This window comes from Alexandromys fortis, unplaced genomic scaffold, assembly GCF_014885135.2.
Source record: "Alexandromys fortis isolate MF-2015 unplaced genomic scaffold, M_Fortis_MF-2015_v1.1 scaffold_16, whole genome shotgun sequence".
In the NCBI taxonomy this organism is placed as follows: Eukaryota; Metazoa; Chordata; class Mammalia; order Rodentia; family Cricetidae; genus Alexandromys; species Alexandromys fortis.
The window spans coordinates 9873871-9896038 of record NW_026067893.1 but is presented as its reverse complement, the minus strand read 5'-3'; the positions used below and the strand labels follow the sequence as shown (position 1 = coordinate 9896038).

The window sequence follows — 22168 nt, the reverse complement described above, 5'->3', positions numbered from 1 at the left end:
GTGTGCGGCATGGGTGGTTAGTATGAACAAAGTCCCACTTGGTTCAAATTCCAAATGTTGCTGGTTTGTGTACTTTGTTCTGAGTTTCTGGTAGGTTCTAGCCCCTATATGTTGACCAATGTTCTAAAAGCCAAAAGTATTTGTTCAAGTTGTGACCTTGGTTCCACCTTCCTAACAAACGTTCTTTACTTCTTCCTGTTCTTACATAATGCCGTATCTCTTGTTTCTGCAAAGAGAGTTCTAGAAATGTATCTGTCAGATGTGGCTAGACCCTCAAGAGAAATCAGTTTCCAAAAAGCACAGGAAAGACTATGAACAAAATAAACACTGCGCTCAAAGTTTAGCTTGGCGTAGCTACAGAAATTAATGAATTCCCAAAGAGAGAATACAGGAGGAGATAAGCAAAATCCAGTCTCTAATGGCACCCAGATTCCTGCAAATGCTTTTCTTATGCTCCCCTGAAAGCAACCAGGGCAGTGAATGTGAAGAGCAAAATAAGGCTAGTAAATTCCTGAAAGGAGACAGTTCATTTCCCTGGGAGGATAACCAAACCATGCACTGCCTCTCACCAGCAACGTACTCCGGCTTGAACATCTTAAAAAGGAGGCTGGTGAACATCTGCCAAGCAATTAATGGAGGCAGCAGTGTGCGATAGTGGTCCCTGTGCAGGTTTCCCTAGTCCTGCTTAGGGACGTGAAATGCTGCAGACAGTGGTCCTTTACAAGGGGGTTTTCCCTTCCTGTAAGGGATATGAGAGGATGAGAAGAGAATGGGAACTAAAATGCCATACAGGCAGCAAACAATCTTCTTCCCTCATATATGAATATGCTAATTTCAGTTTAGAAATCACGACTGCAAGCTCCACAATCCACCCACCCTTCATCTAATGTGCCCTGTTTTGCTTGCATGAAAGGAAATTACCCTCTACTCTGTTTGGTAGATATGTGGTCCAATGCACTGGTGTTCAAATAGCTGTTTTTATTTTTCTAAATAAGGTAGCAAGAGCTTTGCCAGGATCGATGTCAAGTAAGAAACTGATACTTCATCATCATAATTATTTAAGTGTCATTCTTGACACTCATGTTTGTCTGTTCATGTTATTACAAAAGTCCATCCCAGAATGTCTGTTCCTAGGAATATGGCCAGTTCTATACTCTTAGGTGAACAGACAGCATTTTGAAGTTCACTTATTCTTTTAGTCTTGGTCATTTTCATCCTGCACAGAAACTAATGTTCCACATTAAGTCTACATCAATATAGCTGCTGAGTCATTCGTGACAGAAACTTCATAATGCTGGCAGATAGAGTGTTTGCAATTGGACTTGCAGAAGACATTAGTGACGAGTCTAGTAGGAAGGAAAGTAAACAGCCACAACGATGGGAAGACAAGGATTTTCTTTCTCATTAAGCTGCCCCATTTAAGTGCTTTTCCCTCCTGCCCTGCCTACAGCTGTATCTTTTTCTTGTCGTGGCAATCTTGATGAGTCATACACATCTTTAATACATTATCTGTCTTTCAAATATGATAGTTATGTGGACTTTTAATGACATCTATTCTTTCTGCTAGCGTTTCCTCCCAGAAACATAACTCCTGTTCCCAAACACTCATCTGTGAAGAATTCTAAGCATGAAATGGAGGGAATTCTCCGTTGTCTTCAACTTGGTATTGGTCCTGGTCACTCCAGTGGCATGAATTTCTCATAGTTATTAAGACTGAAGCTCCCATGTGAGCTATGGATCCACATATATCTTAGGACGTCCTTGCTGCATTAGTCTCTCATGGCTAATGCATGGGCTACATCAGCCTCAAATATCTAACTACCCACTTTTCAACTTGGTATTAATTTGAAATTAGTTCTCAAAAAAAGTCCACCCACCTACTCACTCCTTTTTCTATTCTTCTTTTATTTGAGATAGGATCTCTAACTAACCAGGCTTGCCTTGATTCTCCTGGCCACCTCTTGAGTGCTGTATTGCTGCGTGTCAAACTTACCAAAATAATGTGATACATATTAAAGTATAATATGACAGGTGAAATGAAAAGCTGGCACACATAATAACTGAGAGAAAGTATGTGTGAAAAAGTAGAGGATCAAAACATAGATGGCCCCTAGAATAGAGAAACTGGAGAAATATAGCTAGATCTTTGTTTAGCTTGCCTTGGCTATTCCCCTCACTCCAATAGAGTCTTTATGTACATAGAAAAAGATTTTTTTTCTGATCAAGTCACACAACAATGTAATTTATCACTTGCTGAATTCATTCAGAAGCTGAATATGCTGTGAGGCAAGCTTTAATTTCCAAGAAATGAAAGATATCCCTTAAAATGCAGAATTCTGTATAGAACGTCAGGCTCTACTGTATTCAGTCTCAAAATTGATAGATACATGAGCAAGTAACTCTGTGTCCTGTGGGAGAGGATGGTGATATGAATTTTAGGCAAGTTCAGCTAATGAATTAAGTAAATGTCACACTGCTTCTCAAAGACTCTTATGGCTTCTTAGAGTTCACTAAAGTACAGAAGGCTCACATGGTGTGTTCTATACTCTACCTCCCTTCCCTCTGTTCCATAATAATTACATCTGACTACTTAGTTTTTGAGATATTGGGAGAAAAATAAACAGTGACAATATAGTAAACCTGCTTCCAGACATGGGGACCTCCTGGAATCCCCAAGAAAATGAAGGATTGAGATGGAAGCTTCTCCCCTCCATCCTCATTTGTTTGCCTTCCTCAGCAACCTTAAGCCTTTTACCCTTGGTGCTTTGGTCTTTGGAATATCTCATGAGTTCTGTCCTATCCACCCTTAAAGATTCCCCCCAAATACCACCTCCTTTATAAAAATATTCAATATCATTTGGAACTAATAGAATTCATCTCTGTCTTTATCTTTTTAAATTGCTTCACTTGTTAATAATACAAAGGCATTAAAAGAAAAACAACTTTCCACATGCCACACATTCTAATTATACCATCCAAGTTAAGCTACTTCTCCCACTGACTTACATTCCACGGCTACCTCTATAGTACACAAAATTTAAATCTGTATTTTAGGTGTGCACTGTGAGTTCTAGAAAAATGATAGAAACCATAGATCGGGCTAGAAAAAGCGAACAAAACCAAAAAGGTTTTCAAGTTAAATATTAATACACAATGTGTTTACTTTGTACACAAACATGCATACATTTACTTATTGTGAGACCCCCTTAACTGCCTACTACACTATATCCCTGTCCTATAGCAGACCTCTATGCAATGCCAACAGCATACTTTCCCACACCAAACCATTTCATTAGTTTTATCACTATACAAACAATTTCCAGTTGGCATCTGTGCCCCATGAAGCACCAGTAAAATACTCTGCCAAAAAAGTAATTCATAAATATTGTTCATCTAATTTTTTATTAACATACACAATGATATATATTTATAAATTCTTAAGATTACTTATTTCTCATTGAGAGCTCTCTCTGTAGAGAGGAAGACTTCCTTGACTGCTTTTTATAAGTAAAGAGACAGAAGATCAAACATATTTATTTATAAAATTAGGACTAAATGAAAGTTTACTCTATTGCTCCTAAACCTCTTCTTAACCTGTACTCCCATAGCATGGAATATAAAGAAAAAAATTTTTGAGCTATGAATGAATCAAAAATACAGCTTTATAGGAAAATTTGAAAAACATCACTTATGAGATTAATGCTCTTTTTACATGTATATTGAGATAAAGCATGTTATGACATGAGAGCATGTGCCTAGGTGATTTATTGAACTGTTTTCCAGGGACTAAGGGGAAACAATAGCTTGTTCACTTGCCAAACTGGTACCCCATTAGGGCAGAACAATCAATTAAGGAGACTTTCAAGAGCTGTGCCCAATTTATAGCTACCATCTCTCCCTGATCACAATGAAAGTGATTTCCTTGCAGCACAGTTGCTGGCAAGAACCCCAAACATGGAAACTGACCTGCTGTTAGGTGGGCTGCGTGGACAAGAACTTGGACCCCAGGCTTCAGCTCGAAGTGCACCAAGTTTTGGTTGAGTTTGTGGATTAGAACTTCAGATATCTGAAAGAAGTCTTACAGTTAGTGCTACCAAAGTATTGACTATGAATAGCTACACTTAGGGATATGTTGAATATTTATCAACACCTACTAACATTATACGGCAAATGACAGAAAGGGTGGGTCTGTTGTACATAAGACCGAGTAGCAGCTTGGTACAATCCACACATTCTGGGTTTGACTTACTTTGCTTCCTTCACTTTCTCTAAACCACCATGGGTAAGCACTTTTTGACTGTTGGATAAATTAACATTGTCAATACCATAATAAACAATACTGTTAAACACAATGCCATCACAGTTTAAGCAACGAGTTAGTTAATCATTGTGTCATGCATATAGACATTTGCTAAACTATTCCTGACGTTGGTGTATGTTTGGAAGAGGTATGGAATTCTAGACCATAGACTGTTAGCCTGAGCAAGGTGTTTGAGTAGAAATTACATGCGGTAAAGTATTAAAGATAGGGTAAAAACTTTGTTTTTTTAGCATAGAAATTTACTATGCCTGACTTACACATTTTGGGGCACTTCGGAAAGGCTCGTAGGAATAACCATGCTACTTATTTTTATCTGCTATCATTGCCTTCTTTGTAATACACTATTTTAAGCGTCAAGTTCATATTTTATTTAATATTCTATTACATCTAATTAGCTGGATGCTGACCATTATTTTTATAGTTAAATTCTTCTGCTTTCCCTTTATTTGCTGAGTTTCATCTTCTCTACTAAGTTGCCAGAATGGCACTGTGTAAACAGTTAAGCAAGGTCTGACGGTTTAGTTTGGAGTTCATGCTAGAAGTCACTAGTAGGCAATGGACCTGCAGTGCCCAGCACATAAACTTCTCTACTGACCAAGAGGAGTGTCAGATTGTTCCCTGAGTCCCATGGATAAGCACCTGGGGTCCTTCTCTCCAATGTTGTCATTTGTGAAACCATGAAGAAAAGCAAGGGTGTGATAAAGCCAGGCTGAAAACAATTTGGTCCCTTTTTCATAAGCATGGGAAATTTCCCTTAACTGTCCAGGTTTACAGGAAGGACAGGTTTTCAAGTAATTTCATCAAAGTGTTTTCTCTGTAATCTCTCATTACTGCTTATCTAGTGAGGTCTTGATAGGAAATAAATATGAATTTTTAGTAAATGTCTATCACAAAAGTTTTGACTTTGAAACTTACAAATGCATGTAAACATTAATATACAGATACATGTAAACATCCAAACACAGGCATACACGGCATATATAGATATATAATGAAAAAAACACTCTAGTCAAAACATGAAAGATGTCTCAAAAGCAATTAAGAAACTTACCTGTGCTGGTCGGTGGTGGCGCACGCCTTTAATCCCAGCACTTGGGAGGCAGAGGCAGGCGGATCTCTGTGAGTTCGAGACCAGCCTGGTCTACAAGAGCTAGTTCCAGGACAGGCTCCAAAACCACAGAAAAACCCTGTCTCGAAAAACCAAAAAAGAAACTTACCTGTTTCCTAAAGACTATTAGAAACATAAAACAGAACTATGCATCAACAGCAGGAGAACTTCTCACAGTGAAGTGAAATTACTTCTTAATACTGAACATGAACATATTCAAGTGAGACATATAAATAATTAAATCAGAAAATATAATTTATCAGAACAACCTACTTTTAATTTATTATCTCTAAGAGAGTCCCTCGTGAAAATAATTAGATGTGTGTTGGTTTCTATCATTGCTTCAATGAATTTGTCTATATCACTTACAAAGCTAAGCCAGGTATGCAAAATTAATCAGGTAACAAAACTCACTTCATGTTATTTAACTTGCATCAAAAGATATTTGATAAAGGACATAGACTCTATGGGAGAGAAATTATGCATAAGAAGTAAAAGTAAATGTAATTTACATTCTATACAAGAATAACCTCAATTAGAACCAGGCATTTTGCTATTCAAATAAATTAGTAGTAAGCAATTTACAAATTTCAACAATACTTTAAAGCTCTTACCAGGTTAATTACAGGAGCACGTATGCTGCATTGTCTTCATTAGATCATGAGATGCTATTTATATATTTAAGTATATGACATGTGCATTGAACACTTTATCCTGAGAATGCTGCCTATGTCTGTCTATTTTCCCCTGTGTCTATGCTGCTATCCCCATGGCACAGGCTCAAAGGACATATCCAGGTTCACCTAGTGAATATGTGAGGAGCTGAGACTAGACTTTAGCTTTGTCTCACTCCTAAACCTAGCTCAGGACTACTAAAAATAAAACAGGTTTCTTTAATCATTTAATTAAGAGGAAGAGAGGAAGATGTTTAGTTGTATATCTGGGTAAGTGAGTTTAGGAGATAAAAATGGCACAGTGTTTAACTCACGGCACTGTTTATGTCTGTACCCCATTTTTTATTGGATTATTTCTTCTTTTGACAGCCAATTTCTTGAGTTCTTTGTATATTTTGGAGATCAGCCCTCTCTCTGTCCGATGTGGGTTTGGTGAAGATCTTTCTCCATTCCATAGGCTACCAATTTGTCTTGTTGACTGTGTCCTTTGCTTTATAGATGCTTCTCAGTTTCAAAAGGTCTCATTTGTTAATTGTTTTTCTCAGAGACTGTGCTACTGGGGTTATAGTTAGGAAGTGGTCTCCTGTGCCAATGCATTAAAGTGTACTTCCCACTTTCTTTTCTGTGAGGTTCAATGTGGTTGTTTTTATGTTGAGGTCTTTGATTCGTTTGGACTTGAGTTTTATGCATGGTGACAGATATGGATCTATTTTCATCCTTCTCCATGTTGACATCCAGTTATGCCAGCACCATTTGTTGAGTATGCTTTCTTTTCCCCATTTTAATTTTTCCTTCTTTGTCAGAAATCAGGTTTGTGGAATGATATCTGGGACTTCAATTCCACTAGTCCTCCTGTCTGTTTTTATGCCAATTCCAGGCTGTTTTCAGTACGAGACAGTAAATTTTTTAAACAGTCCAAAGCAGGTGGCACAAAGTGGAGATGTGAATTCAGGAAAGGCCATATGAAGTTAAGAGGGGGATGTGCTGGGAGTGCGGAGAGTTGGGATGGGGTGTGGAAAATCAGTATAATGAAAATTCATTGTTTACACATATGGAATTTTCTAATAATAAAAATATTACTTAAATAAAGCAAAATGTTGAATTGTTTTACTTATTTTATTTGAATGTTTATGTTTTTTTTAGTCTTCATCACAGAATTTATTCTTATTATTCCTTGAGTTCCTCGGACATGTTTATAATTGTTACTTTGAACTTATTACCTTGTACATAATCTAAGTTGCTTCCCTTGGTGTACATTATTGTGGGACTAATGGGACTAATTTACTTTGGAGGACAGATATTTTCTTGGTGGTTAGTGTTGTTTTCTGTTTTTTTTTTTTTTGAAACCTGGGTTTCTGAGTTAGAAAATTGGTAGTGTATTTTATTTTGATATGGACATATGCCCCACCTTTGTTGAGTGGGCATTTGAACCTCTATTTGCTGGTACCCCAACTTGTTAGGTTTGGGGTCAACTAGATGATACATGCTATTTGGTCTTAGGGACACTCAATGTTAATATCCAAATGGATTCTCTGAAGTGTCCTAGTTTAGCTAGGCTAGTGCAGCTTCTCAGCTCAGGAATGACCCCCCCACCCCCCCACTCACAGAGTTCTCCCTGCAGATCCTCAGAAATCTAAGGAAAGCACACATAATCCTGAACGGCCCTCCTGTGACATGTGCTAGGATCACTGCAGGGATGTGTGGTGCTCTTATCCACATTTTTTGAAATTCCCACACAGCAAATACTTTGTTAAAAATAGTCTTTGGCAAATTTATCAATGACAGGTCCAAAGTAGTAACACTTGCTCATAACGTTGGTCTGGGGAATGTCAACCTTGCTGAATAGAACACTACTCTGATGACATCTTTAGAGACAATATAAGGCGGGGTGACTTTGGAGAAGATCAGTTGATAAAGCCTGGACCTGTAGTCCTGTAAACTGGGAGTTGAGGAAGTCCTTGTTTTTAACAGAGGAAGCTTTTCCCCATCATACACCACAACAACATGGTGAAGAGACAGTGGAGCCAAATTCTAAATTCTAGTTGAGGCTCCTTTACCATTCTTTCTTTGGATACTTTATTGCCAGCTGTAAGTTTTTCTTTTATGTAGCATATGCCTTTGAGTCACCTCTTACTAGCCTTGTTTTGACTACAGTTCTTCTCTTTTCCCTATCAGATGATCTTTACAACCCAAATCCCCATGTTTCAAATTCAGGACTGACAGGTAATAGCATAAGTGCACAAAATAAAGAATTTGTGCTTGTTGACTAAATATTAAGCTTATTAAATGATACCAATAGGTTAATATATTTTATAGATGTTTTTCATTTATCTCTTCTCAAAATTTCCAATCTGTGTCTATGAGGACTAACACAGATTAAACAGAAAATGTATTATTTGTGTTTGGTATTTTTTCTACTATCCCTTTTGTTTCTTTTAAATACCTTTTAATTTTACTTTTATTTTTGATATTACAATACAATTATAATAATTCCTCTTTTTCTTTACTTCCTGTAAACTCTCATATAACTCTCTTAGTCTGTTCTGAAATTACGGTCTCTTCTTTCATTGTTATATACTTATGTTTATGTCATATATGTTCCTAAATATGACCTTCTCTGTCTATGTATTATTATTTGTATGTATGTTTTCAGGTCTGAGCACTTGCTTTTGGATAACCAGCTGGAGTGCTTTTCCCATAATATCATTTAAGGAGTGGAAAGACCACAAGCATGAGCCTCCCCCGCCTTCTCTCCATCAAGACATCATAGCCTCTTTAGAGCATCATGGTCTCTTTTCCTTCCAGAAGTGACAGATCCACATCTCTTAATGTAGAGGACTCAGAGAGAAGCAAGGGATGAAAGGCCCAGAGGGCAGAGCTTGCTCCAGACTTGAGCAGTCGGTCTTGGGATAGCATGATGTGCTTTTCTTGCTGAGGCCTCCGAGAGCAAGAGAGCCTTTTCACACTCTCTAGAGACCTGAAAACAGGACTGGTAAAGCTCTCCCAGACAGAGGGCACTTGATTAACCCAGCAGTGGCATCTGATAAAGGGGTCAAGTGCTTCTCACTGCTAAGAATTCGCTATTTACTTCACAGGCGAGATAGTTCAACAGCATTTCTGTTCCCTTGGGAGTGCTTTCAGAAGTGGCTCAGGGAAGAGAGCCAGGGACACTTCATTGGGGGGGTTCCCTGCCACTCTTCAGGATCTACTGGATAGGATCCACGCTCTTATTCTACAGGGCCTTCCGTACAATTTCTAAAAGGAGGGGACCAGAGCATGAAGGGTGTGGCTAAGATCAGCAGCATTCCTGAGTCAGCTCTCACAGAATGGACTCTATTTTGCTGCTTGTATCTTTTGTGTCGGTCTTAGAAGTCTGCTTCTTTTATTACAATGGAAGTGTTTTAACACCCCCAATGCTCCTTCCTCCTTCACATCCTTCTATGAAGAACCTCATCCTCTGATTTCATATTTATTAATAGTTAGGGATGGGCTACTCACACCCTCTGATCCACAAAGGAGCAAGAACAGCAGAAATTGTAGCAGTGCTACTCTATCTAGATGACAGCAAGAGTTAAGAGGTGCCCGTCCGTTTGACCTACACTTGACCCGTGACAACATGGACTGCTGGTGGTGCTACTGGAGGGAAGACACGATCTTTAGAGCAGGATCAGCTTCAGACTAAACAGAAGCCAGGATTGCATAGCCATCCTTGCTTTCTGTGCACTGGCTCTATTCTTGCAGCAGTTTCTATGTGGTCACAAGAAAAGGAGGAGAGACGAAATACTTTGATGACACTCTGGTTTGGTTCTGAACTGTATCCCTGGACCTTTAAATTAAATGAGTCTGTAAGCTCACTCCTTCCACTTCCTCATTTATATAAGTGACTGAGAAAAGCATCAACAGATCTTAACTAGAATGAAAAGTACAGGTTATCGGTGGGCAACCTATTTTAAGGAGTCTCAATACACAGCCTGGCCTTCCTTGTAAGGTAATTTTATCTATGCACTTTTCAATCAGGAAAATAATATTTTCCATACATAAAGCACTAATTTCTCATGGGTTTTATTGGATACTGGATTTACTTTGATTACAGTCTGGGACAGGCTAAAATATAATCAATTTCCTTAATCAATGTTTTGACCTCTAGCTTGGTATATTGCTTTTTCACTGAAATAGTTGAAGTACCTTTTTTTACTATAAACCCTCATAACTGGTAATGATACTAGCTACTTTGTCATGATATATTCTTCCATTTTCTTACTGTCCTTGTTTGATTCTCCACTTTGTGAAAGTCAATTCATTAATCATTTCACTTCCCCACTATCAACATTATTTCTTCCAAAAATGACCTTCAGTATCCCAGTCTATTTAATAAACTGAAGAACTTAGTTTTCTTATTTCCAAATTGTTTTCAACCATAAAACAGCCATAAAAGTAATTGGTACACTTACTGAACATTTATTATATTGGCCAGGTGCTTTCTTGTATTTTTTCTTTAATCAACACAAATACCTATGGGATTGCTGTGACTTTTGCTAAATTATAAATACTAGTTTATTGTCCTTAATTTCTTAATATCCATGAAGATCAGCGACAAAACTACAAAACTGGCTCTATACCCGTGATCTCTTCACCAAAATGTAGACTTCCCTAAATCAGTACCAAATTCTAAGTGGCATGGCCTTCAAAGAAGTCACCTGCTCTCAGATCTCTGATTAAATTGTCCACTGATGCTAAAGTTAAAACGCAGACTCCAAGAATCCTGTGAGAGCTATTGGGGTGGGAGATGATGCAGGGAGATGTTGGAAAGGTCTTCTGGGCAACTCACCTGCTCCAGGTCCTCTGTTGACCTTTTGTTTTCTCTGTTTGCATCTTGGTAGGGCAAAACAAAGAGTTCAGCAGCGGTGGGTAAGCCAGGTAACACCGCCACCAGGATATGCTGGCTGGGAATCCCTGTGGCCTGTGGGAGAGACAGAGACTGGGTGAGTCCTAAGGACAATGATGATAGAGACATGGTGATTAGACAGAAGCCATACTGGAATGTGAGGAGTGGTGACTCAGGAACAGAGACACAGGTAGTGTGGACAGTAGAGAACTGGATGGGCATCATTGGGTCATCAGTTAGGCTCAAAGCCAGAATGTTAAATTCAGGCTCTACTCCACATTCATCACAGGGATTGTTTTATTAGTCATTTAGGCCTGTATGTATATTTCCTTAAGTAGAATTTGTTTTCATTTTTTTATTGATTTTATTGAGCTATACATTTTTCTCTGCTCCCTTCCCTGCCTTTCCTCTCTCCTTCAACCCTCTCCCAAGGTCCCCATGCTCCTAATTTACTCAGGAGATCTTGTCATTTTCTACTTCCCATGTAGATTAGATCCATGTATGTGTCTCTTTTAGGGTCCTCATTGTTGTCTAGGTTCTCTGTGTTTGTGGGTTTTAGGCTGGCTTTCTCTGTTTATGTTTAAAAACCGCTTATGAGTGAATACATATGATAATTATCTTTCTGGGTCTGGGTTACCTTACTCAATATGATGCTTTCTAGATCCATCCATTTGCCTGCAAATTTCAAGATGCCATTATTTTTCTCTGCTGTGTAGTACTCCATTGTTTAAATGTATTACATTTTTCTTATCCATTCTTATGTTGAAGGGCATTTAGGTTGTTTCCAGGTTCTGGCTATGACAAAAAAAAAGCTGCTATGAATATAGTTGAGCTCATATCATTGTGGTATGATTGAGCATCCTTTGGGTATATACCCAAAAGTGGTATTGCTGGGTCCTGAGGAAGCTTGCTTCCTAATTTTCTGAGAAATCGCCATATCGATATCCAAATGGCTGTACCAGCTTGCACTCCCACCAGCAATTCTGGAGTGTTCCCTCTTGGAGTAACTCTAACCAAACAAGTGGAAGACTTGTATGACAAGAACTTTAAATCTTTTAATCTTTCTTGAAGAAAGAAATTAAAGAACACACCAGAGAGTGGAAAGGTCTCCCATGCTCTTGAGTAGGTATAATTAACATAGTAAAGATGGCAATCTTACCAAAATCAATCTACAGATTCAATGCAATGCCCATCAAAATTCTTTACAGACCTCGAAAGAATGGTACTCAACTTCATATGGAAAAGCAAAAAAAAATAAATAAATAAAACAGGATAGCCAATTTTATTGTACAATTTTATTATACAACAATCCTGTACAATAAAAGAACTTCTGGAGGCATCATAATCCCTGACTTCAAACTCTACTACAGAGCTACAGTACTGAAAACAACCTGGTGTTTGCATAAAAACAGACAGGAGGACCAATGGAACCAAATCGAAGACCTGAATATTAATCTACACACATATGAACACCTGATTTTTGACAAAGAAGGAAAAAATATAAAATGGAAAAAAGAAAGCATATTTAACAAATGGTGCTAGCATAACAAGTAATGCTGACTTGCTAACCTACGACTCTCAGTACATGAAGCACTTCTGCTGGAATTCAGATTCTTAAAGGGGATGAAATTGATCAACATATATTACATACCTATATGAAATAAAATGTCCCATTATATATAATTAATACATACTCATAGAAATTAAAATAAAGATAAAAAGTTCAAATAGCATTGAGAAGCTTATTCATTGTTTAATTATTTGGTCTCATACTGATAGCCTAGGGATCACTGAGCCCATTTCCAAGATGGCTCTAGAATTAACTTTTCCCCTTGTGACCACTCAAAATACTATGTTTATTTCACTAAGATTTTAATAGTCATATTAAAAGTAATTTCTTATTATCACTCCCATGTCTTCCTTTTGCATTTCTTTGACCCAAAGTAGGCTTTTGTCCAGTTATGTTAGTTTGGGACCATCACCCTTTCTCCTCCGAGATATACCCTCCTCTTTTTCTCCTGCTACATGTGAGAATTTTACCGGTTGCCCTCTGCATGAATGATCCTTTCATTCCTGCATGTGGGGGTCCATCTACTGTTGATATCTCAAGTCGTCTGTTCAGGTCGCCACCCTAGAGTTTGGCAATGGTATCCTCACCTCAAAGAGGCAGGTTACTCTGTTCTCATTTACCCCTACTGTAGCCCAACTCCAGCCATGTTCTCCTGCCTAATGTGCTTGCAATCTGTCCCATTGCTACTAAATCAAGCAAGTGCTCAAGGAGGTGTATAGAGTGCTTCCACTCTCCCTTTTCAAATCGATTACCCAGAGCTCACATGGGCTTTTCTTGCTTCAGCCAAATGCAATTCTGAACAATTTCTCCATGTTTAGCATTTCCTGTAGGTATATTTGTGCATGCCAACAATGTTTCTTAGAATGTCTTATGTATTTTGCTGGGCTGTTTCTACATATTTCCTATAAGCCATCGAAAGGGCTATGCATTTTAGTACATTTTTTCATGATTATGATTTCTAACTCTAGTGTTATTTCTTAACTGTTGTTTTTTTCCAAATTAGCAGTAAATCCAAGACATTAGTACATTTTGATCTGCCTAGAAGTTGTGCTTATGCTGAGAAACTTAGCAAGGTTATATGCAGCTCCTCACCATAAGGCCTTGAAGCACGAGTATGCCCTACTGTTCATATTGTGTGTGTATGTGTGTGTGTGTGAGTGTGTGTGTGTGTCTGTGTGAGTGTGTGTGAAGATATACTACAGGTTGGGGCCTTCTGGAAGCTGACTCAATGGCTCTAGCATGCTGAAGAAATCTTCTCTTTATTTCCTATGAGAACGGAGAAAATGGAGCAGGAGTGGGCAGCAAGAGCTGGGCTGTCATGAAGACCCAATGGGAGTCTCAAGAGGTCCCAGAAGCAGATAGACTGGCTCTTCAGAGATGTCTTAAAATGAGTGATAAATTACTCTATAGACTCATATTTACTTGACATGATATACTCTAAGGAGTATTAGAATAAGGCAGCCCTCAGTACCACCCCAGCTAAGACAAGTCTCTCCCTGAATAGGAATCTAGGTATTTGGGACCCAGGGCAGACAGAAACTGAAGCAATGTCAAGAAGTGGCTCAAAGTCACCTGGAAAGGGTTTGGTAACACGGTGAGCTTTGATCTAACTGTGAGGTATATAAATATAACCTATCTTCTGTGATTCCTTTATCCTGGTGCCACAATATAACTCTGGTTAGAGCTGACACCACACTGTTATATAGGACTACAAAGTTTGAAACTCTGAGAATAAGTTCAAAGCATCTTCATTATATGCAAAAAAGAAAAGATCTACTGATAGAAATTCATTTAAAGATACCATTATGCTATGTCCATATCAAAAGCCAATTTGGTGAAGAAACAATAACCACTTTTATATGGAGCTTTGTCACATAGCAACAGGATAAACTGTAAACAAGATAACTCAAGCTGTCCTTCTTGTTGGAGGAGCACAATTAATGAGGTCCCTTAGGACTTAATGAAGTAGCCAAGTGTAATTACTGATCTCAAGGATGAGGGAAATAACTGGGACAAGAGAATGGATCAGTGGCCTCTTGGGGAAACTGAACAGCATTAATTATCCCTTATCTTTAGATCAATACCACCCTGTCCTGAGGGATGTTGATCCAACACAGTTGTTCTACATCCAGTTGGCTATTACATGCAGCAGACTGGAAATATTAATGAGCAGTGTTTCTAGACCACTGGGAAGCTGGCTGCAAGGTAGATGTTCAGTTTCTGATCCCTAGAAAATGGGTATGAACAGAAATCAGGCTCAGAAATCTCAGTGTTGCCGAGCTAATGCCTTGTTGATGAACTACTGGGGCTGATCCCAGTTTCCAGGGAACCAAGGTGCTTAGAGGATCAGAGACGTTAGAATCTGGGAAAGGGTTCATTGAGGGGGATAACCTATCTTGCTTGGATAGCAGAAGAAAGAAATCAGTTGTGGTACTGGTGACAGGCAACTCCAAGGACAGTAATCCTAATTTCTGTTGGGCCAGTGGTCTACCACTGAGCAATGCAAACAGAGGTGAGATGACAGTTACTTAGAGGTAACACAGTTTCCCTTTCTCCACCCAAAATTCCCTTTATTCTGTTTCCTATTGTAAAAAAGACTAGAGTACATCAGCACTGCAGAGACGTAAGGATCTACCTCTGAGGGTCTGGCTTCAAACACTGACTTTTAATTACATGGCCTTTGCCTCCTTGATGAAGTTCTTTACCCAAAGTAGAAATGAACAAAAAATAAATATCGGCTTAATTTTGCTACTAAATATAGCTAAATAATATGAAACATCAAGAAAACCGAAGTATTTTTAGTGTTAAATATTTATAAGTAAAGGCACACACAGGTAAGAAGGTAAATACTAACAGGCAGCATATGTGATTGCCTTCCTAATCAGAGGTTATCTGACTGTCTTTACTGCATCTTTCTTTTCCATCAAGCTCCAGCAAGTATTGGGAGCAGAAAAGTGTTGGGACTAATGAGTCCTAGAACCTTCTAATTAAAGTTACTAGAAGCTGTGCCTAGCATAGAGGATCAGAGGATGGGATTTTCACCTGTTGTCCATTGACTGCAGTGTATTTAAGCCTACAGGGTGCTAATAAAGAGGGGCTTGGGTATCAGTGTTAAAAGTTCTGCTTGTTGGTCTGTCTCTGTGTGTGCGTTCTCAACCTCCAGCCCCTTACCCGAAGCTTGCCAACTGGGGTCTAGCACATAGAGCACAGACCAGGGGCCACCGTGCGCGGTAGAAAAGTACTGGCTTTTGGGACCCTAGTCTATTTGGATGCACAGCTTCCTAGGCCTGGATATAGAGGGGAGGGCCTTGGACTTCCCACAAGGCAGGGTTCCCTCTTAAGGAGGCAGGGGGAGGAAGGAGGGGAAGTGGGGGAGTGGGAGGGTAATGGCAGGAGGGGAGGAAATGTAAATTTTTTAATGGAAAAATAAAAATAAAAGAAAAAACCAAATGATCTATTGGTATTTCCTATTGTGCTAAGAGCACAAGATGGTATATCTTGATTGTCAACTTAACTACACCTGCAATTAACTAAAACCCAGGCATCTGGGTGTTGCTTTGATCTGCTGCTTTGTCCCACTGAACTTCACTTTGGGCGTTTGCGTGAGTAGGCATGGGGTCAATGGCACAGACTCAGTGGCCAGGCAGGATGCAGCAAGCTCAGTTTATTTTAGCCTTAAACTCCCTCCACCCGTCCTAGGGGAGGAGAAGCAGCAGCGCTAGCATCAGGGTCTCTCATGGCGGCCATTGTTCAGGTTGTCTGTCTCACGTTACAGCAGCTGTTGCTGGGTCTCTCAGCAGACTTAGGCTGGCTCAATCTGGGGAAGTTACAGACTGCATTCTCAGATACCGGTTTAGTCTTGTTCAGGCCAGCAAGGGCCTCTTGTTTCCCAGGCCCTTTGTGCCTAGGCAAAGAACACCCCATGGCTGGATACAGCTGTAAGGATTTTTCTTCATTGGATCATTTGAGATGGGAAAAACCACTCTAAATTTGATCATTTTTTAGTTGGGAATATCTGCCATTTCTTCACCAGTGTTAGAACCTAGTTCTTTGTGATTCTAAGGTATTTTGAAGACCAGGTAAAACACTCAGTCTCATAGACTGAACGACTATTAGATTTGGGGCTTTACTGTTGGAAGACAACCATTGTCAGACTAGCTGGACCACAGCCAACAAGCCACTCTCCCCCCCCCCCAAAAAAAACCTTTTAAATGTATTCATTCTGTCAGTTTTGTATATCTAGCAATCATACTTCTGATTTTTCATGTTTGGAAACTGCATTGACCAACCCATGCCTCGCTGAGGAAGATGAAGCAGATAGGGGGAAAAGTGTTTAAGAAAGATGTCTCCCTTAGTCTTCAGGAACCCTGTGCCCTCTAAGGAATAATACACATGACCTTGCTACTCTTCCAGAAAGCTTAGGGGGATTCGAGGCTGGTTACATTGTAAGATCCCAGACATGAGAAACAGGACATTCAATTCAATTATGGAGTTTTGTCACCTATTTATTTGTGAGAGTCTGGGGGAGTTATCTCAGAGGCTTTTTGTACAAAATGAGGGCACTGATCAGCTTCTCTTGGGAAGGAAAAGAAATCTTTGAAAAGAATTGAGACACGGTCATATGGGTAGGTGTCCTGTACCACGTGTTCTTAGAGCTGTGTGGTGACAGATAAGGATCTGGAACTTGGGTTTCTTTTCTTAATTATACTCACTCTTGAAGACACTTAGACAGTATTCTCCTTGGTTATGCGCAGCCATTGAGTTTTCATTTACCAATGAAAAACTTACCCAAGCCTGAACTCAGCTGCATACATAACTGTCACAAACATTCATGTTCTTCTTGAAGAAGTAGCTTCATAGGGGCAAAGGCCAAACGTTTCTGAGGGCTGCACTGACCCAATAATAAAGATAGGCATGCATATGTGGATCACAAATATTAAGATACCAAACTGACATCTCCTCTGGGCTCCAGCTCTGTCTTCTCCATCCTTTGCAAAGGTTCCATTCTCCATGAAGCCATTCGAGGACGGAGAAGGACTATGTTTGACGGAGAGAAGGGAATACTCATACTCACTTCCACCAGAGACTTTTTGATGACTCGGCTAATGTCCCTCCTCCACTCGGGGATGTCAGGGTTGTAGTCATCCAAGTTTGGAGAAAAGGCCAAGCGAAGAGACCGGAATTCCTCTGTGGATATAACAGTAAGTCCATTACTACAAGTTAAATAGCTCCACAACGCAGCCAAAACATTGTGTTTCCTACAAAGTCTTAAACACTCACCATATTTATCCTTCTAGAAGGCAAAGTCACTATCCTCTCCCTGTTATCTCTCTAACTGTAACTTTGCTAAACTGAAGCCATAGACTCTGGCCCATACCTAGCTCAGTAGCCTTTGCCCATTATCCCCAGTTCTAGGCTTTGATATCCTGGATATTAAATGAGCCAAGGTTCCTGGATACATGGCAATGTCATGATGCCAGAACATATTCATACTCTGTTCCATTAACAGGAATGCCATTTATTCCAGTTCTTACCTACAAAAATATTCTAAAGCTATTGAAAGTTTTTCTTATCAGACCATTCATCTTCACCATTGATGCTTTAATTTCATTTTTAAATGATACTACTGTATTGAGCATATGCTTCTATCATTTTATGAGGGTATAATAACTAAAGTATTAATACTTAAATTTATTTAAATACTTATTCTATTTTTAGGAGAGGGGTTGCTCATAAGTTTTATAGAATGGCATTTCATGCCATTCCTAACATCAGGGATATTTTTATTTTCATTCCTCTGTAGACCCTGAGTTAGTCTTGATCCTCCAGGAATTGTGATGATGGTGATTCAGCTGACAATGATATTTCTAGAGGGATTTTCTGGGAGGAAACTGAAGGGGCTCCTAGGAGGAATGGAGAACATTTAGACAAAGGAATGCAGGACAAGAGTCAGCTGGGAGAGGAAGCCCTGTGTTCCAAGAAAGGGTCAACTTTAGCACTCTTTGACACTGTGTCATTAGCTGGCATCTGCCCCAAGAAAGTGACGCTAAGGCCTCAGGCTGGTGTGAGCTTCAGAACACAGAGTCGGGGTGTGTTTTTATGCCTTCAACACCCCTACCTCAGTGTTGGGTGCACAGAACATGCAGAACACAGTACTGTCTCCCTGCATCTGCTAGTTGTTCCACACTACACTTAGGATAAATGCACTTTCTTACCACAGTCTTTAATCCCACTACACATAGCGTAACCTACTTCTGTTACCTTGTGTCCTGCAGGGCTTCCCTGCCTGTGCACCTTGTACTGCTGGGCTGTGTCCCATGGCTTCTGCATCATGCCATCCACTTTCCACAGCAGATGCTTCAACTTGCCACACATAACAGCATGCCTGACTTCCCCTCAACCTCTCATTAGAGAGGCTTTCTCATCACCAGACAGAGAACATCCTTCTCTGCACTAATTGACTGCATCATTTGATAGTTCTTGCCTTCTTTATATTCAATGGTATTGTGTGTGTGTGTGTGTGTGTTGTATGTGTTGTGTGTGTGGTCAATGGGGACAGAGATTTTGTGCTTTTGACCTTAGGACTGTACTTAGCAACTGTAGGCTTTTAAAGATCACGCATGGACCGTGTAATTTGTGGATGTGTAAATAATTCCATTTCCGTGAGGGTTTTGTTATTATTCATTTACTTAGCTGACAATCAGTTCTTGTTTCAAGCATGTCCTTGTGCTTCGGTGGGGGCTAAGTGACTTCAGTGATGCCAATTATACATCTAGGAAGCATAAAAGCCCACTTGTGCATTTCCTAACAAAGCTAACGAGCTATCAAACACATGCTTTTAAAACTCTTACATAATAAAATGTGTATTTATGAGAGTGACTTTGTTCCAAAGATATGGTTTTCAAAGTTTGACTATTTTGTGAGTCACTGGCCACCCGTGTGAACATCCCTGATTCATTTCTGGTGGAGAATAATTACAAGAATATAAATGTGCAGTGTGATAAATGGCAGCATTAAAGAGGCGCCCACTGAGTTCTAACTTTACTCCGACGGCAGAGGTTGATGTCATTCTCACTTTCTCCTTACCTCTCATCACAGGGCAGTGACTTCATCTATCTATAAAGAAAGCTGTCTAGCCTAGTGGAAGGACACAAACGGTGCAGCCTCCTCATTATCACTTAACGCAGGAACCAGCATGAGGTGAAGATAGAATGGCTTAGAAATGTGCTTCCTAAGAATTCAAATACATGAAGAAGGACTGGAAAAAATAAAATGCCAATTAAGTGGCATTATTTGAAGCTGTTAAAGTAGATCAATTCAATACATTTGCCATCTGTAAAGGCAAACCTGTGCCCAAGAATGTTTGGGGAGAAAGAACACAAGTTAGAGGACCTTCCTTTAGGTCTGTTTGGTGGCCTTGGGCAGACCAGTCTTCCCCAATCATGTCTCAATAGTTTGCCTCCTACCGTTCAACACAATGGTCCTTACTTTCCCTCTATTTTGCTAAGCTCTATGCAGGTATCCTCTGGTGCGCCTGCTGGCCTCTCTTAGGGTATTCAATGTCAAAACTTGCAGCTGTCGATTCTATTTCTGTTAATTTATGAGGTAAATCCTGACTAATTTAGGAGCATATTTCCCTAGGACCATGGCAGAGTTATTTCTTTGAAATAGATAAACAGATAGATAGATAGATAGATAGATAGATAGATAGATAGATAGATAGATGCATAGATAGATGATCTCCTACTTCTACTTTTAGAAGATGACTTTAAAGAGACTGCGCATAAGGGCCAAAGCATAGCAAGGGTAAACTTATGTGGTAACTGACCCTTCTAGACACAGGCTTCTTATGCTGTGTTTGTTCATTATACTTATGCCATGTTTTCTCATTTGTAAAGCAGGGATAATTATAGAATTTTCCTCTCAAGTCTGTTCACAGGATTTAATAAGGCAGTTCATATATCTCAAGTGCTAGGGACAGATGCTAGTGATTAGAACAGGCTTCATCAGTGTTAGCTCGTGTCACTGACACCATTGCTATTAATGGAACTGTCACAACGTAGCAGAATGACTTTAAACCAGCAATTTCGCATGTCTGCCCACAATTCCCTAGCAGTAAATGATGGCTTGGATAAGAACAATACAGCGACCTTCTAGATTTAAGAATCTCTTGGAGGTTCTAATAGGGAGGTCATGTACACAGCTGACGTGCAGGACAACCTGTGACATCCAAGAGGGAGAGGGATCCATCTAAGGAGGTGGAGAGCACCCATGGAAAGGATAGGAGTCACATATTTAGAATCTTGTAGTTTTAACATGAATGTCCTGCACATGGTCATGTTTAAATACTTGGTCCTCAACTGGTAGCACTGTTAATACAGGTTACAAAACCTTTAGAATAGTGATTCTCAAACCTTCCTAATGCCGCAAACCTTTAATAGAGTTCCTCATGTTGTGGTGACCCCAATCATAAAATTATTTTTGTTACTACTTTATAACTGTATTTTTACTACTATTATGAATCAAATGTGAATATCTGTGTCCAGTGGTCTTAGGTGATTCGATGCAACCCACTGTTTTAGGAGGTGAACCATCACTGGAGGGAATATGCCACTGTCTGTGGGATTTGAGGATTTTATAGTCTGACCTTATGTCTGGTGCTTTCTGCTCTGCTTCCTGCATATGGATGTGATCTTATCAGGCAGCTTCTCCACCTGCTGCTATGTCTTACCTGGCACAATGGACTCTATCCTTCTGGAAAGGTGAAACAGGATATTTTCAGGGTATTTTGAGACAGAAATAGAAAAAAAAATCTAATACAGAGGGCAATTTCAGACCATGCGCCCAGGGCTGGGGGTGAAGCCTAATTCCAACCATCACCAGTGGGGGATACTTACAAACAGTACAGTTACTTCCCTTACACTAGGGTTTCTGGAAAGATTCCATTCATACCCAGAACATAGAAAGGAGACAGGTATGGAAATTGAATCAACAGCTCACCCCACTATACATGCTGACATGGTAGCCCTCTGGTTGGGAAATATCTACCTTTATTTCCTTTCGCTGTCTAAGCTGATCAGACCTCTTCAAGGAGAGGGAGAGGCAAAAGCGTGAGCTCTCACGCTGAGCCATCTCTTTCTAGAACAATATCCTTAGGCCTTTTCATCTTCAGATATGTTCAAAGTTGCTTACAAATTACTCTCTGGTTTTGAAGGTCAAGTTAGCACACCAAGAAATTGAGAGAAAGAGCTGTATTCCCCAAAGAACAATCTAGACCTACATTACATTATTGGAAGCAATTGATTCTGGAACTGGGTTAAATTGATATCTGAGAAAAAATGTCTCACTTCTCTCTCCCATATTTCCTTTCTCCCTCCCACCTTCAAATTCTTTCTCCTTAGCCAGCAAACATATTCTGTATCTAGTTTTAAAACCTTGTTTTCTTTACATTTTAATTTCCCATGATACATATGTACTACTTTCATATTAATAAACATTTACGTCTTTACTATCTGCTGGTAACACTGAGTTCATATCCAACTAATTAGCATTTTATATAGAAAAAATATTACCAAAGTGGGATCAATCTGTAAAAACCGTTTTTAATCTC

At 39.5% G+C, this 22168-nt stretch overlaps 1 protein-coding gene across 5 annotated transcripts in view; it reads right to left on the bottom strand.

Moving 5' to 3' along the window:
* Nucleotides 1-22168, bottom strand: part of Sorcs1 (sortilin related VPS10 domain containing receptor 1) — a 486223-nt gene that overhangs the window by 21226 nt on the left and 442829 nt on the right. For all 5 annotated transcript variants that reach the window (XM_050145543.1, XM_050145559.1, XM_050145567.1 and 2 more), the window contains exons 22-24: nucleotides 17633-17745; nucleotides 10932-11063; nucleotides 3967-4066 (exon numbers count right to left, since the gene is read on the bottom strand). In XM_050145543.1, coding sequence (XP_050001500.1) covers nucleotides 3967-4066; nucleotides 10932-11063; nucleotides 17633-17745 — 345 coding nt within the window. The remainder of the gene's footprint in view (nucleotides 1-3966; nucleotides 4067-10931; nucleotides 11064-17632; nucleotides 17746-22168) is intronic.